The 14,605-nt window shown below is 35.1% G+C and overlaps 2 protein-coding genes across 3 annotated transcripts; both read left to right on the top strand.

Moving 5' to 3' along the window:
* Nucleotides 1-1,778: 1,778 nt before the first annotated feature.
* On the top strand, nt 1,779-6,555 carry LOC107992009 (protein MIZU-KUSSEI 1-like). 2 transcript variants are annotated; one of them, XM_051080226.1, is made up of 7 exons: nt 1,779-1,835; nt 1,933-2,034; nt 3,150-3,223; nt 4,018-4,263; nt 4,404-4,501; nt 4,605-4,720; nt 4,833-6,555. In XM_051080226.1, exon 7 carries the CDS (start codon nt 5,404-5,406, stop codon nt 6,235-6,237), a length of 834 nt encoding a protein of 277 aa, XP_050936183.1. In that variant the 5' UTR covers nt 1,779-1,835; nt 1,933-2,034; nt 3,150-3,223; nt 4,018-4,263; nt 4,404-4,501; nt 4,605-4,720; nt 4,833-5,403; the 3' UTR covers nt 6,238-6,555. The 2 variants fall into 2 exon arrangements, with proteins under 2 accessions (XP_050936183.1, XP_050936184.1); XM_051080227.1 differs by lacking the exon at nt 3,150-3,223 and having other exon boundaries at nt 1,780-1,835.
* Nucleotides 6,556-10,079: 3,524 nt separating this feature from the next.
* LOC103495709 (DEAD-box ATP-dependent RNA helicase 51) lies at nt 10,080-14,572 on the top strand. Its single transcript, XM_008457372.3, has 12 exons — nt 10,080-10,723; nt 11,018-11,203; nt 11,358-11,543; nt 11,919-12,002; nt 12,236-12,277; nt 12,408-12,479; nt 12,571-12,870; nt 13,033-13,071; nt 13,199-13,303; nt 13,567-13,635; nt 13,731-13,856; nt 14,241-14,572. The coding sequence occupies exons 1-12, from the start codon at nt 10,271-10,273 to the stop codon at nt 14,403-14,405; spliced, it is 1,827 nt and encodes a 608-aa protein (XP_008455594.2). The 5' UTR covers nt 10,080-10,270; the 3' UTR covers nt 14,406-14,572.
* The last annotated feature ends 33 nt before the right edge of the window (nt 14,573-14,605 follow it).

Here is a 14,605-nt window from a genome sequence, read left to right as displayed (position 1 = left end):
TATGATGCAACGTGAAGATTTAGTTCATTTGGTAATATGGTCTATATATAACTCTCTTGACCATCAAAAACTTGTATTATTGATTCGAAGATTGTGGATTCTTGATCCACAAAATAAAAATAAAAAACGTATATGTTATCAATTGAGTTGAAAAAGTAATCTATTTCATTGCGATGTATTAGATCTGTAACGTTTCATATCCAAAATTTAGAATATGTATTCAACAACTGATGGTCTCTCCTATGATTGAGCCATCGAGAAGGAATATGTACCTTATTGATCTGTAAGAACAAATAGTCGTAGGAGAGTGTTGGAACCATTAGTTATCTAATTCGGATTCTAAATCCTAGTTTAACTCTTGGATCTAAAACGTTACAAAAATATATCTAATTCATACATTATTTTTTAAAACAACAAATTAATTAATGCCTCCAACTTTATAAGGTTATATGTGAATCATGTTACACTCTTTTGGTGTAAAATATTATCTTATATTCACTTAACTCCCACTATAAACATTACAATTTGATCATAACTCCCAAAATTGCAACAAAAGTAATAAGAAAGTTATCATGACTTTAATTCTTTTATAAAAAAAAGATAGATAAAGATAGAAAAATGAAACATCACTCAAAAAAACAACACTATTTTCCCTACTATTATTATATCAATGTACATACCCACTAGTAAAGTTTAGTCATACACGTGTAAAAGTTATGTATTAAGGATTTTAGCAAAAAGGAAACCTAAATCGATTATTCATTTTTAAAGAATGCATACAACTACCTAAATTCAAAATATAAATTCTTTTTATTCCAACTCGTCAAATAAAGAGTATAAACATATATTTTTTTCGAAAGAAAATTAGTACCAAAAGAATTTACTTTTAAAATATAAAGTTAAAATATATAAACCCTACTTTATTTATGAACATTGTCGGTAGGTAAAGTAAAAGTGAATGTGTTTGATGAATAGTATATCATATGATCAATAATTTATAATATAAAGTTTAGGGTTTGTGGATAATCATAGTGTATATATAATAGCCACAAGCTAAAAGCGTGGCACGAAAATCAAATAATTATGCTTTTCTCACACTTACTCGGACCCCACTTTTGCACTCCATTCTTCATTTTAGGTTTACTTTTACCCTTCAAAGTCTTTTCATGGTTGAATCTCTTGTTATATCTACACTTTGAATTATTATGTGTACTTTAGTTTTAAAAGTCTTTCCATGGTTGAATGTCTTTGTTATTTAGACTTTGAATTACACGTTTTATTTTTTAAACCTTTAGGTTTGTATTAAATATTAACTAATTATAGTTTAGAGAAGTAATCTATATAAATTAAACTATTAATTCTATTTGACATTTGAGTTTTCAATTTTACTTTATTTATTGAATATATCATCGATCGCTAACCTATATGTAGTTTTTTTTTAGAAAAACTTATAATTTAACCAATTATTTGCTATCTTCGTAATTCAAAAATAATATAACTACAAATAAGGAAGATGAATCTAGAACCTCTTGTCCTTGAGTACGTATATGTATCGGTTGTTTCGGTTGTTCATGGGAGGCGAAGGTTAAACCAACCTAACGACACATGAGAAAAAGTTCGAGCGGACAGACCACGGCCCACAGCTCACGGCCCAATTCGATTCAAAGCCCAAAAGTTGGAGGTTCTCTAACGATCAGCTTGTTCCGACGCGTCTAGTTGGCGCGTGATAGAACGGACTTCAGTAAGGCCTTTCCTTGGCGCCAAATCAACAGTGACTTGTTCAATCCGCCGGGTCTCTGTACTTTGTTCTTTCCGATTCGATTCAGTAACCTATGGTGAGCGCGATCGTTTATCCGACTTCTGCTTTTGTTCTGTTCTGGACTTGTGATTATTTGTTGTGTTCTTGATTCAGAAATGTATTGGTTTTGTAAGGCTTCTCAGTTGGAAGTTTGTTGATGCTCGATTGCTGTAGAAATGATGGACACTGCAGTGCACACCGTGAGAAAGTTTTCAGAGAGGAGAGGATGCTCAAAGGTACTGTAATCACTCTACGATTTACAATGGTGAATGCTGATTATTTTTAGATTTTCTTTTTTTTTCCTGGAGTTCTCAATTCGTCTACTTAGTTTTGGTTTATTGATTGAAATCGGTAACATGAAGGATATCTTTTGTTGATCATTGGAATTGGAGTTGTTAATGCGCTGTCTACGGTTGATCAACGAATTAACTCACACTGTAGATGCTTTCTCTTTCTTGGATTGTAGTGTGATTAAGATTTCTTGATTTTTTTTTCCGGATTCTAGAATTGTGATAGAATGCTTTTAGTTGAAAAAGTAACACGAGAAATAAATTTTGAGCTGAAGTGATTCTATCATCTATATTACAAGATTGATTGATTCTATTACCAGTTAATAGCACTTGCAGTTTGGTGTTTGGTGTGATTAGTGTCACGAGAGTTGCGATTGTGACAATTAGCTCCCCTTTCTTTTTGCCAATTCATGTTCATAATCTTAGTTTGGGATTAAAATTATATATTATGGGTGATGCAATATGTTCTTCTTCTATTAAATCAGAACCATGACCAAAATCGTCAAAGAAAGAAAGATTAGAGGACGAGAGAGCTGCTAGAACTCATTCTCTTCTTTTCTTTCTTCTTTTGTTTGTGTGTGCAGTGTTGTAATTTGCTAAATTATACTACGTCTAAATTGTTCTCCCCCTCTCTATTCTCAGTTTTTTTCGTATATGGATTTGTCGAGCATCTTGCATATATTGGAAAAAAATAAGGGACATCTTACTCTTTAAAGATAGATAGACTAATTTTCTTGTCATTGGTTGGTTGTGAGATGAAATCCTATATAATTTTCACATTTTCGGTCTCTTGGTAATTACTGGTCTACGTCCGAAGATACTGTAGATCTCCTTGTTCTGTTACTCTGGAAATGGTAAAGTTATTTCGTAAAACACTCAGCAAGATATTTCTATGGAATATTTGCCTTAAACTTATTTTGAAGACAAGCACGAGGAATATTTTTTGGAGTTGCTTAATTTGTTCACTTTTGCAATTTCTTTGTTTCTTTTCTCCTGATATAGTTTTCTCACCCTACTTTTCTTTCTTAATACTAATTCGAGGCCTTTTCTGTGACCCATAGGCTTCAGGACATGTGTGGAGAGTGTTTTCAAAAAACAGTTTTCTACGGCTTGATCATTATTGTTGTTGTAATTTGTAAGTACTACTTCAATGAAGAGGATCTAATAATAGTTTTTGGTACTTTTGATTTCATCAAAGAGTAGTTTTAGAACGAGCAACATCTTTTCAATTTTTTTAAAGAATGATACATTTAAGGCAGGAAAAACATGATTCAAGTGAGAGAGTTTTAGGGAACAGGGAGACTTCCTTGGAGAAAATTTGTAAATCACTTGGAAAAAACTAGTGATGGGTTTATTCTGCAAACAATTTCATCTAGATGTGAGGCATGCTTTATGATTCGATGGTTGGCATATGAACAGTACCGTTTCAAACCTATGGTTTTTTTTCGATTGTGGTTAACTATTTTGTCGATACCTGTCTATAATCTCCGTGCAGATCCATCCGTTCAACTTTAGCATCTTTTCAATGTAAATACCGCCATAACCTTTAAAAAGAAGTTGAGTTTTGAAAATGAATATATATTATATAAAAATTACATGGGAATTGTTTGGAAACTGTTTTCAAAATGGTTTTCTGTTTTAAACAATAAAAATCTGTAAAAATGGGCTTGGAGTCACTTTTTAAAAGTAATTTTCTTTTATTACTGTATTTCTTTTCACAGTTACTCTCTTTTTTTATTTTTCTTAAAAATTTGAAGTAATTCCTTTCAAAATTACAAAACATGTGAATAGTATTCTGATAATATTAATCGTAACTCCTCTTAATAGTGATTAGAATGAAAATTGCCAGAGTCATCAAATCAAACTACCGCCATAATTTTTAGAAACCATTCAATTATTGATCTAGTTATTTTTATTTTTCTCCAACAGGGTTCTGCGAGGGTGAAGTGGAGCACTGCAGTATTGCAGTTGTGTGGACCGAGAGGAAGAAGCATTGCCTGAGCAGCAGAGAATGTTTGCAGGAGGGCACATGCAATAATAATCGGTGGAGCCCCTGCTCCTAGTACTTGAGAGCCAGAGCTTGATCAAAATTTAGAGAGTTAACTAAAGGAGTTTAACAGATTATGCAAATACTTGGAAAAAACTGTACGAAATCAGTTTGCAGTTTCTGATCTTGTACGTCTCCCTCCTGAAATGTTTTGTATCAAATCATCATTATATATTTAATATAAATAAATTCTCTTGCCTTTTATACTCCCTGACTCGTTTGTTTTCTGCTTAACACAGTCAATCTGCTTTTGATTTGTGCATTTCAGATAATGCGCTGATCGAGCTTGAGTTACATCCCCCAGTTGAGATCCAACTACATCATTACAATGAGTTCACATCGGTCGGTCAACGAAATAAAAAAAGGGTATGGGGGTTTACAACTCATTGGTGTACATTTTTGCTCAAGTTTTTACTTTCTTGTTTTTGTCTCTTTCCATTGAGTGGATTTTATCTTTTGAGCTTCCCAGCTTTGTCAATACATGAGGGCAAGTAGTTAGAGCAGATAACCTCACCGCCTGCATTCTAACGAGATTTTGAACGATATAAATCAAAAGGGGAGTCAATGCCATAATGCAGTTGAAAGGTGACTAAGATTTAGTTTATGTTAAGGAGGTCAAATCATATAACGGCTAATATATTTTTTTCAAAAATTTGAAGTTTCCCTCTTTCTTCATCCTTGTGGCTCATTAAACTAGGAGGTGTCAGTTACAGAAGTTGGTAGAATGTATACTCTACAACCAGCAAAGGCCATGAGATTTCAGCAACACTATCAGATAAGCATTACGTCATCTCTTATGATACTTTGCATCTTCATAAGACACATCACAGAATTATTCAGAGGTTGCATTTTCCGACCAATGTTCACTGTGAACAGTGTTGTCTCCACTCTTTTTCTCGATCCTCGGCTCCCATAATTTTACTCGTCTGAGATTTTTGGGTCAAAATGTAAAAGGGTCGGTCAATTAAAATCCCTACCAATCCCTTCTCACTACCCACAAGAAAGTGAAAGAACACTCACTTTGTCGCCTCAGATTCCTTTCTTTTCCATTTTTATGTCTCTCTCTTCCATATTTCGTATGTCAGCTGGTGGGTCAGTGTGTGTTTCTTTTGTCAGGATTCTCTTGCGCTGCCTAGAAAATAAAGAATTTTGAGTACTGCCCCCACATACCAAATTAAAGAGAAGAGCGCAGAATCTCTTTCATTCTTTTATATTCTCTCACTCACTCTCTTCTCCAATATTTCCTGCTATCTTTCTTTGCTTTTCATATGAAGACGGTCATGGATTCCTCCTCCTCCAGAAGACATTTCCACTGGACCCAGAAGGTAGGTAGTGAAGAAGAAGACGATCAATGCCCACTCCCAACTCTCAAGCCCTCCTCCGAACCGGCCGAGCTGGAAGAGGTGAAGAAAAAAAACAGAGTCGTCTCTCCAGAGCCGCAGTCGCAGCGACCGCATACCGCAGCCCAACCACAAAGGAGGAAGATGCCGGCCGTTGCAGTTGCGCGGTTGCGTTCGGTTCTCACGGTTTTTGCCAAAAATCGGTCGACCCTTTCACCAGGACTGGGTTCTCGGGTCATCGGAACCCTTTTCGGCTCTCGGCGTGGCCATGTTCACTTCGCATTTCAAAGGGACCCTAACTCGGAACCTGCGTTTTTGGTAGAACTTGCGACGCCTATTAGTGGCTTGGTTAAAGAAATGGCGTCTGGGTTAGTCCGAATTGCGTTGGAATGTGATAAAGAGAAAGAAGGAGAAAAGAAAGCAATGAGACTTCTAGAACAGCCTCTCTGGAGGACATTTTGCAATGGAAAGAAGAGTGGTTTTGCTACAAGGAAGGATTGTGGTGTTAAAGAGATGAAAATCCTCAAGGCCGTGGAGCCAATTTCTATGGGTGCGGGTGTTCTACCAGGAAACTATGAAGCGGAAACCGAATCCGCGGGAGCTGAATCGCCTGAATCTGAAGCCTGTTCTGATAATGAAATTATGTACATGAGAGCCAAATTTGAGAGAATTGTGGGTTCTAGAGATTCTGAAGCTTTCTACATGATGAACCCAGATAGCAATGGAACTCCTGAACTCAGTATCTATCTTCTTAGAGTCTAATTAAGGTGCAGCCATGAAAGCTCTGGGTCTTGCTCATTTGCAAAAGAATTTAGTCAAGCCTTGATGGAGCCTAGCTAGCTACATTTCTCCATAACCTTACTTTTGTTTTTAATTTTCCTTTTTCCTTTCTGATCTTTTGGGAAAATGGTTAGTGGGTTTATTGTATTTTGTTAGAGTAGGTGGGGGGGCAATACATTATAACATGATGGGAGGAGGGGCCATGAAGGTGTATATGTATAGTTTTTTGTTCAGTCCTTTATATTTGATAAGACAAGGTGGGTGTTGCAATCAAATGATTGTCTTTGCATTTTGGTTAAATCCTTCTTGTTTGCCAATAACAGAGACTCCCCAATCAACAACATGTTTACTGGAGCAAAAGAAAGAGGGATTTAAATCAATGCTATTACTTATTGCAGGCAAGTGCTTTTCCTATTTGTTTCCACTCTTGCTCTCTTTCCAAAAATGACATCTATGATCTAACCATACTTGCATCATCTTATTTAATCATGTCATGTGGATCTAACATAGCTTGTTTGTCTGTAAACCAACATAATGAGGATGCTTTATGCTCTGGTAAATTTGAGTCAATTTCTTGTCTTACTTTTGTGTGTTTATGAGCTACATATCGAACCATTAGACCGTTGAGCAGAACGACTTAAAGCCAAATTTCTCCATATTTAAGAGGATTTAGACATATTTCCATTCTCTCTTTTGGTTGATATATCCTACCCATAGTTCCTTCATTTTGACTGTCGAACCTTGTCTTGGAATTAATAGAAAAATTTGATTGATTGATATTGGTGAGATCTGACGCGTTTGATCAATCCTAAACCTATGAGATCTTTCCTTTTCTTTCTAAACGAAGTACCGGATTTCACCAAGTCCATTTGTAGGAAATTTCGAACTAGAGATAAGAGAGATACTTATTTGGATGGAGATGCATTTTGTGAAAGCTCCTAAACGCAGTCATGCTTTGATTAGAGATTAAAGTTGAAAGATAAGTAAAGAAGGAAAAGAGATTATTCTTGCTGTTGCCTTCTTTTTCAGAATGGTGGGGTGCTCTAAGGTAAGGATGTCTCCTCCACCCGCAACCTTTCCTCAATAAATTCACCAACGATCATTAGTTACATGTCTTCTTCCTTCATCTTTCCTTGTGAGGTTTCAATCATCTAGCAACTTATGTCCACAAAACCTTCCCTCAAAATTTCATCCCTTGATCTATTGGCTTTAGACTAAGATATTCCAATCATTGCTTTTTTCTTTCTTTTCAAATTAATCTCAATATGTTTTTAAAATAAAGCCAGTTCATAGAAGTCATCAAAAGGGCAAAGAATTATCCTAAGGAATTGCAACTCGCATCCCTGACACCACTGATGAGCTTTTCCTCCTTTTGTTGACTGCTTTTTACTCTTCTTCAAATTACCAAGTCTCTACTTTCACATCTCTTAAGTTTCTGGCTTGATTCTTTTCTCGTAGTTTTGGGATCATCACTTCATCATAATTTCATAGATTGATTTCCTATATTTACAGCGAAAGATCAAACGGGACATAGTTTCAATGATACATGAATCTAATCAATGAACACGGGGGAAAGCTTTGGTTCTATTATAGACAGAGTATAGGAAATTACAACAACATAAATCGCCAAAACTGGGTCTAGTCGAAAGAAACGGATCTAATTTCACATGGACGATTGGGCTAGTGGGCTCGATGTAGCCACTTTGTAGGGGCCTCTTTTTCTCTTCCTGGTTTCATGGCTTTGATTAGCTCTCTCTCTCCCCCCATATTTATAGAAAAGGGGAGAACGAGCACGGAAAGAGAAATTCTTAGACGCATCCTACTCTCGCCTATTGTTGTGTATCTTTAGTTATAGTTTGTCACGTAGTAAATTATCTATACTTCTTTTTTTCTTCAAATGTCTTATTACTATTTTTATGTGTGTGATGAGAGAGATGCACAAAGATAAATACATCTTGAAATGCATTTAAATGTTAATTTTTTCGACAAGTATGATCTATAACATGTGAAAAAAGAGAACAAAAAGAAAGAAAAAAAAAGAGAACAAAAAGAAAGAAAACAATGTGCTTATGATTATCCCTAAAAAACATTGTTCACTCCCTTTACAAACTTTGTGTATCCAATCAATCATTCTGCAAAAGAATAGTGGCTAGCCTGCTTCATTATACCATCATTGCACCAATTAATATAGACTTTCACCTCATTATATATCCCAGCAAAAAAGAAAATCCTTCCTAACACGGATAGACCTTCGATTGTTTCATGTAGTCTCCAAATGTTTGTTAATTTGGCTTCCTCACCTAATATTGACGAAAATTATAGTTCTTTTAACTCAAGTAAGTCATCAATATTTGGCATAATAATTTGATATCTTAGTTTCTAAAGTGCGTAGAGATTGCTAAGAAAGATGAGTTGAACTAGAGCTCATTTGTGTGGGTTTGGATGGTGATATAAATTGACATTTGTCTGTTTAAAGTGCCACACGCTGGTGATGAAGACTTGCCATCTAGTCCGGCTAAATGTTTCCCAATTTGCCTTGGCATGCCCCGCTTGTCTTTACAAGTGTTGTGTTACAAGTTGCAACCCACATGTCTAATCCACCAAATTGGTTCTTAGTTTAAATTATTATGTGTCTTCAAATATCTCTATTTACTTCCGATGTATCTCAAAACTAGTTTTAATTTTAATTCTTTGTTAACTATATATATATATGTGTGTGTGTGATTAACTTTCCCACAATGAATTTTGGGAATATATTAACATTGTATTTGTATTTTTTTTATGGAAACAACTGCTGTTGTTTTACCAATTTTTATATAAAAAGTATAATAATAACTTCAAGTCAACCGTAAGGATTAATCTTAAAATTGATAACTAAGTTTTAGATTAAAATAAAATGAATACAGAGTATTTCACCTTTGTATTTTAATTGACCTTTTGAGTATTTATAAATGTAAAAAAAATGTTTATAAACACTTGGAAAGGTCAATCTAAACGTACTAAACATATTTATGTCATAAATCAAAGCCTTACTAAAAAAACAAGACAGTTGGGTTGGGTGTAAGTATATTTTCTATTTGATCTCTAAGTTTTAAAACATTATGTTTTTAGTTCAAGTTTGAGTTTAATTTCAATTTAGTCTATAAGTCTCAATATATTATAATTTTACCATTAAGATTTAAGTTTTGTTTAACTTTAGTCCATGTATTTCAAACGTTACATATTTAACATTGATTTTTCACTAAATACTTATTTTCTGACACAAGTGGCTATCAATTGATTAGAAATATAGAGACATATAATAATAGTTAGAATGTATTCATGGTTAGAAATATTACTAAATTGTCTATTATGCTTAGTATCTATTGTCACGTGTCACTCCCCCATACTCCATCTATATGTTGTCATATGTCTTGAAAAGTGTTCATTGCCATATGTCACTCGTTCCAAATCACATTTACATTGTTATATGTCTTGAAGACACTAATTTTTAATAATCATGTAATCTATCTCATGCTTGCCAAATTGTCTAGAAAAAGTGACATTTCAGTAAGTTTGATAAGATGTACAACATTGGTTGAAGTTTCAAATTAGACATAGCCAAAATAATTTTTTTTTTTTTTGTTTTGAAAAATGTTTAAATGGATCTTTGTAAAAATAGCTAAACGAATAAATTTGGTTTAATTCTAAGTTAATTAATTAATTAACTTAAACGTTGATAGAGCTTGAGATGAGAAGTCGTCGACTTGTCGATTCAATAAGGCCCAGAGAGCCCATAATTTTCTTTATTTAAACGGGTCAACTTGTCGGCCCAAATATGAGCGCGGGTTAACTGAGACTCACGTCGTTTAGTCGTTGAAGTCGTCGAATCTTTCTGTAACGCCGGTGGGTTTAGCAGATAAACCCTAGAAGAGCTGGGCGGCTTAGTCCCCACTTGCTTGGTATCAACCTCTTCTCCTTCATTATTCCTGTTCGAAATTGTTGCGGCAATCATCACTTGGAAGAAGTTAATGCCATGGTAGAATTGGATGAGAAAGTTCCCTCCTCATCTGAGGTTGAGGCAATGAACAAAAAGCGCAAGAGGAAGAGACCCAAGAAAAATCTTCCTTCAACTGCTACGGATGAATCGGAACTTCAAAATTCAATGCAAGGCGTAGAAGAAGATGGTGGAAGCCATGAACCGGAGGAGAAAGTGAAAAAAAATGAGATGAAGAAGAAGAGGAAGACGAAGACGAAAACAAAGGTGAAGGGCGAGTTGGAAGAAGAAGGGAACGATGATGTTAATGATGGCGAGGGTGAGGATGGCGTGGAAGCGGAGGGTGAGGAGGATGAGGAGGATGAGGATAAGAAAAATAAGGTTAAGACTGGTGGGTCAGGAATTATGAGTTCCGTTTCATTTGATTCGCTTGAATTGTCGGAGAAAACTCTCCGGGCGATTAAAGACATGGGTTTTGAGCATATGACTCAGGTGAGATTTCTGATTAGAGGGTTTATTGTCAAATATTCTTGAGAAGTTTTAGTTTGCTGGATTTGTTTAATGTCAGCGCGGGACTAATGGTATTAACCTTGATGATATCTATAAATAGTTTTTAATGGAGTAAGTTGAAACTTGAAAATGGTTGGAGTTCTTTTAATGAATCTTGAGCTGGTTTTGTTTTTTGTTTTTATTAGTACGATAAATGGTGTATCATGTTTGTGGATTTGAACCTTACTAATACATTGACTTGCATATTCTTAAATTTTCTCGACATTATGAATGCAGATTCAAGCCAGAGCAATTCCGCCTTCTCTAATTGGGAAAGATATTCTAGGAGCTGCAAGGACTGGATCCGGGAAAACTCTTGCTTTTCTTATACCAGCTGTGGAGTTGCTACATCACATTTGCTTTACTCCTCGTAATGGAACCGGCGTTATAGTTATTTGCCCAACACGGGAGCTTGCAATGCAGGTTGGTCGATTATTCCCCCTAACCCGTATTTCTCTTATAATTATTTAGTTATTGATGCTGAATGAGCTTACTATTTTCTCATTTTTTCCAACCTTCCGTCAATCTCATCAGCTCTCTTGATATTATTACTGACTTACCATTTTTAATAATTCAGACACATGAAGTAGCAAAAGAGCTTCTCAAATATCATTCACAGACACTTGGCCTTGTTACTGGTGGTTCTAGCCGACAAGCTGAGGCTGATCGTATTACAAAGGGGGTCAATCTATTAATAGCAACCCCTGGTCGTCTTCTCGACCATCTTCAGCACACCAAGAATTTTGTGTTCAAAAATCTGAAGGTAATGTGGCCTATCTTTCATTTGCTTGCCATTATTTATATATATTGGAAAATATTTTTAGCAATGATATGTGAAGATTACATTTTTGAAATTTTGTTGCTAGCGACTTCCTCTTTGAACTTGTTGCAGCCAACGTGTGGTCTGCTCCACATGTTCTCGGTTTTTGGATGAGAAACTATTTCATGGATAATGGGCTTATGTATTAATTAAGTTGGTTTTTATGACCTCCAAATAATCTGAATCTTTTGTTTTCATTCTCAACGACTTGAATTTGCATTTGAGTAACTCATTGAATTATGTTAGTAATCTCCTCTATGTAATCCTCAATCATATAACATGTCATATAATTCTTTCCTGTCTAAACGCCTTTTGCAGTGCCTCATAATCGATGAAGCAGACAGGATATTGGAAACCAATTTTGAGGAGGAAATGAAACAAATTATAAATCTTCTCCCAAAGGTAATTGACTGTTGTCGTGTGTCTTTTACGATAATTGAGCTTTTTCAATACTGTAGAATTAGTTATTAGAAGTTGCCACATCTTCTGGAGTAACTTTGCAAATGGGGTTAAATTTGTGTTTGTTTGGGTAGGAATGCACTGTCACTACTATAGTTGTTCTATTATTATGGTGGGAATATTCTTTTCCTCGTGTGATACTGTAATCTGATGGTATTTCAATTTGTCATTTGCAGAATAGGCAAACTGCTTTATTCTCAGCAACCCAAACACAAAAGGTTTGTGCATTGCATTCAACTTTTATACTTCTTCTCTCCTTGGGTTTTCTTTTCTTGTACCATAATGTACAAACAGCTATCAGTTTATGAATTTCTATTTCTTTGTTCATGTGGATTGATTTTGGTTCAGGTGGAAGATCTTGTTCGCTTGTCATTTCAGTCAACTCCTATTTATATTGATGTGGACGATGGAAGAACAAAGGTAACATAATCTACTGTTGTATTATGTATATATGTTAATTTAATATGCAAGTCCTTGCTTCTGATTGATTTAATTGCATGTGTTGTTGTAGGTCACCAATGAGGGGTTGCAACAAGGTTATTGTGTTGTCCCCAGCTCTAAGAGATTCATTCTTCTATATTCCTTCTTGAAGAAAAATTTATCTAAGAAAGTAATGGTCTTCTTCTCATCTTGTAACTCTGTGAAATTCCATGCGGACCTTCTTAGATATATTAAGGTCGAATGCATGGATATCCATGGAAAGCAAAAGCAGCAGAAGAGAACTTCTACCTTCTTTTCCTTCATCAAGGCCCAGACTGGTATCCTACTATGTACTGATGTTGCTGCACGTGGACTTGATATACCTGCTGTCGTAAGTTATCTTCTTTTTTTTTTTTTCCTTGATTTACTTTTGTTAGAAACTGCATATTAAATTTACCGAGTTTAAGGATAACAATGGTTTTACATTTCTTAGAGCCGTTTAGCTTACCATGTAATTCTCATTGATTCTCTATGCTCATTTCAAATGTCTCAGGATTGGATTGTGCAATACGATCCTCCAGATGAACCCAAGGTGCCTCTTGCTCCTTAATTATGTTCACGTCTCATTTAGTATCGTTGTAATTCCTATATTATATTTTTAAAAATAGGTCATTCCTATACTAATTGAGTTTAATGTTGTATGAAATCAATGAGTTTAGGAATATATTCACAGAGTTGGTCGAACAGCTCGAGGGGAAGGTAGCAAAGGAAATGCCCTGCTTTTCTTGATTCCTGAAGAGCTTCAATTTCTTCGCTATCTGAAGGTCTGGTATTCTCCCTATAAATTTATGTTGAATTGTAAGCACCGTAGGATTTAAATTATCTTCTTCACACAGAGGTTTAGTATTAGAGAAAAAGCATAAACAAACGAAGCTCAGAATTCCATACAGTTTTGCTAATTTCAGAGTTTCTCTTAACTAAACCTAACTGTATATAGGAGCTTGTTTGATAGGAGGGATTAACATACATAGTTTCATAGTGTTCTACCGTCTTATTAATAGTTTGATGGTTCATGTTCTATTGGCAGGCAGCAAAAGTTCCAGTCAAAGAGTATGAGTTCAGCGATAAGAAACTGGCCAACGTGCAATCTCATCTGGTGATTCCCTTGTCTTCTGGAGCACAGGCATGCATTATGAAATATTTATTACTCATCCATTGATTCTAATTCTGGACTTTTTTGAATGATGCCAGGAGAAACTGGTTGGGAGCAATTATTATTTGAACAAGTCGGCTAAGGATGCTTATAGATCCTATATATTAGCTTACAATTCACACTCAATGAAAGATATTTTCAATGTCCACCGCCTTGATCTGCAGGTACTAACTAATTTTTTCTCATCTCAACTTGCATGCATATCAAGATAATTCACTTATGCTACGTCATTTTCTACCTAAATCTTAGCAAACTAAAATAGTTCAACAAACAAGCCTTTGCGCATGTGAAAGTGAGTGCATGTTTGGGAATGGTTTTAAAATTGTTAAAATCGCTTATGTCATATTCAAAGTCACTCCATAACACACCTTGATCGACTTGAAATTAATCTAATATTTAATTATACGCTTATAAATGCAATTTTCTAGTTTTAAAATCACTCTCAAATATTATATCACATCTTGAAGTTTTCCCTGTTAGAATTTGTGTCTCGAGGAAGGTTACTATATACTTTCTCACCTTATAAATAAATGTGTATGTGAATACAGGGTATTGCTGCTTCATTCTGCTTTTCCAACCCTCCGAAGGTGAACCTTAACATTGACAGCAGTGCCTCAAAATTCAGGAAGAAAACGCGTAAAGTAGAAGGCGTCAACAACAGATTCAGTAAGAGCAAGAGAGAGGGAGATGACAGACAATTCGTAAGATACTAAGTTCAACTCAACTGCTGTTAGTCGATGAAATTTCACTTTAAATTTCTTCGTAGTTGAGGAAATTTTTACATTTATTTGATGTTGTTCCTTCAATAGTCTGGCAACCCAGATGCGATTTTGTATCCTAATATTCATACCCTATTTAATGAGAGTGACTTATTGAATTACACTGTGAATGTACATTTTTGGTAATCGAACTC

Source organism: Cucumis melo, chromosome 12, assembly GCF_025177605.1.
Source record: "Cucumis melo cultivar AY chromosome 12, USDA_Cmelo_AY_1.0, whole genome shotgun sequence".
Lineage (NCBI taxonomy): Eukaryota > Viridiplantae > Streptophyta > Magnoliopsida > Cucurbitales > Cucurbitaceae > Cucumis > Cucumis melo.
The sequence above is the reverse complement of the archived record's forward strand: the minus strand, read 5'-3'. Positions and strand labels throughout refer to the sequence as shown.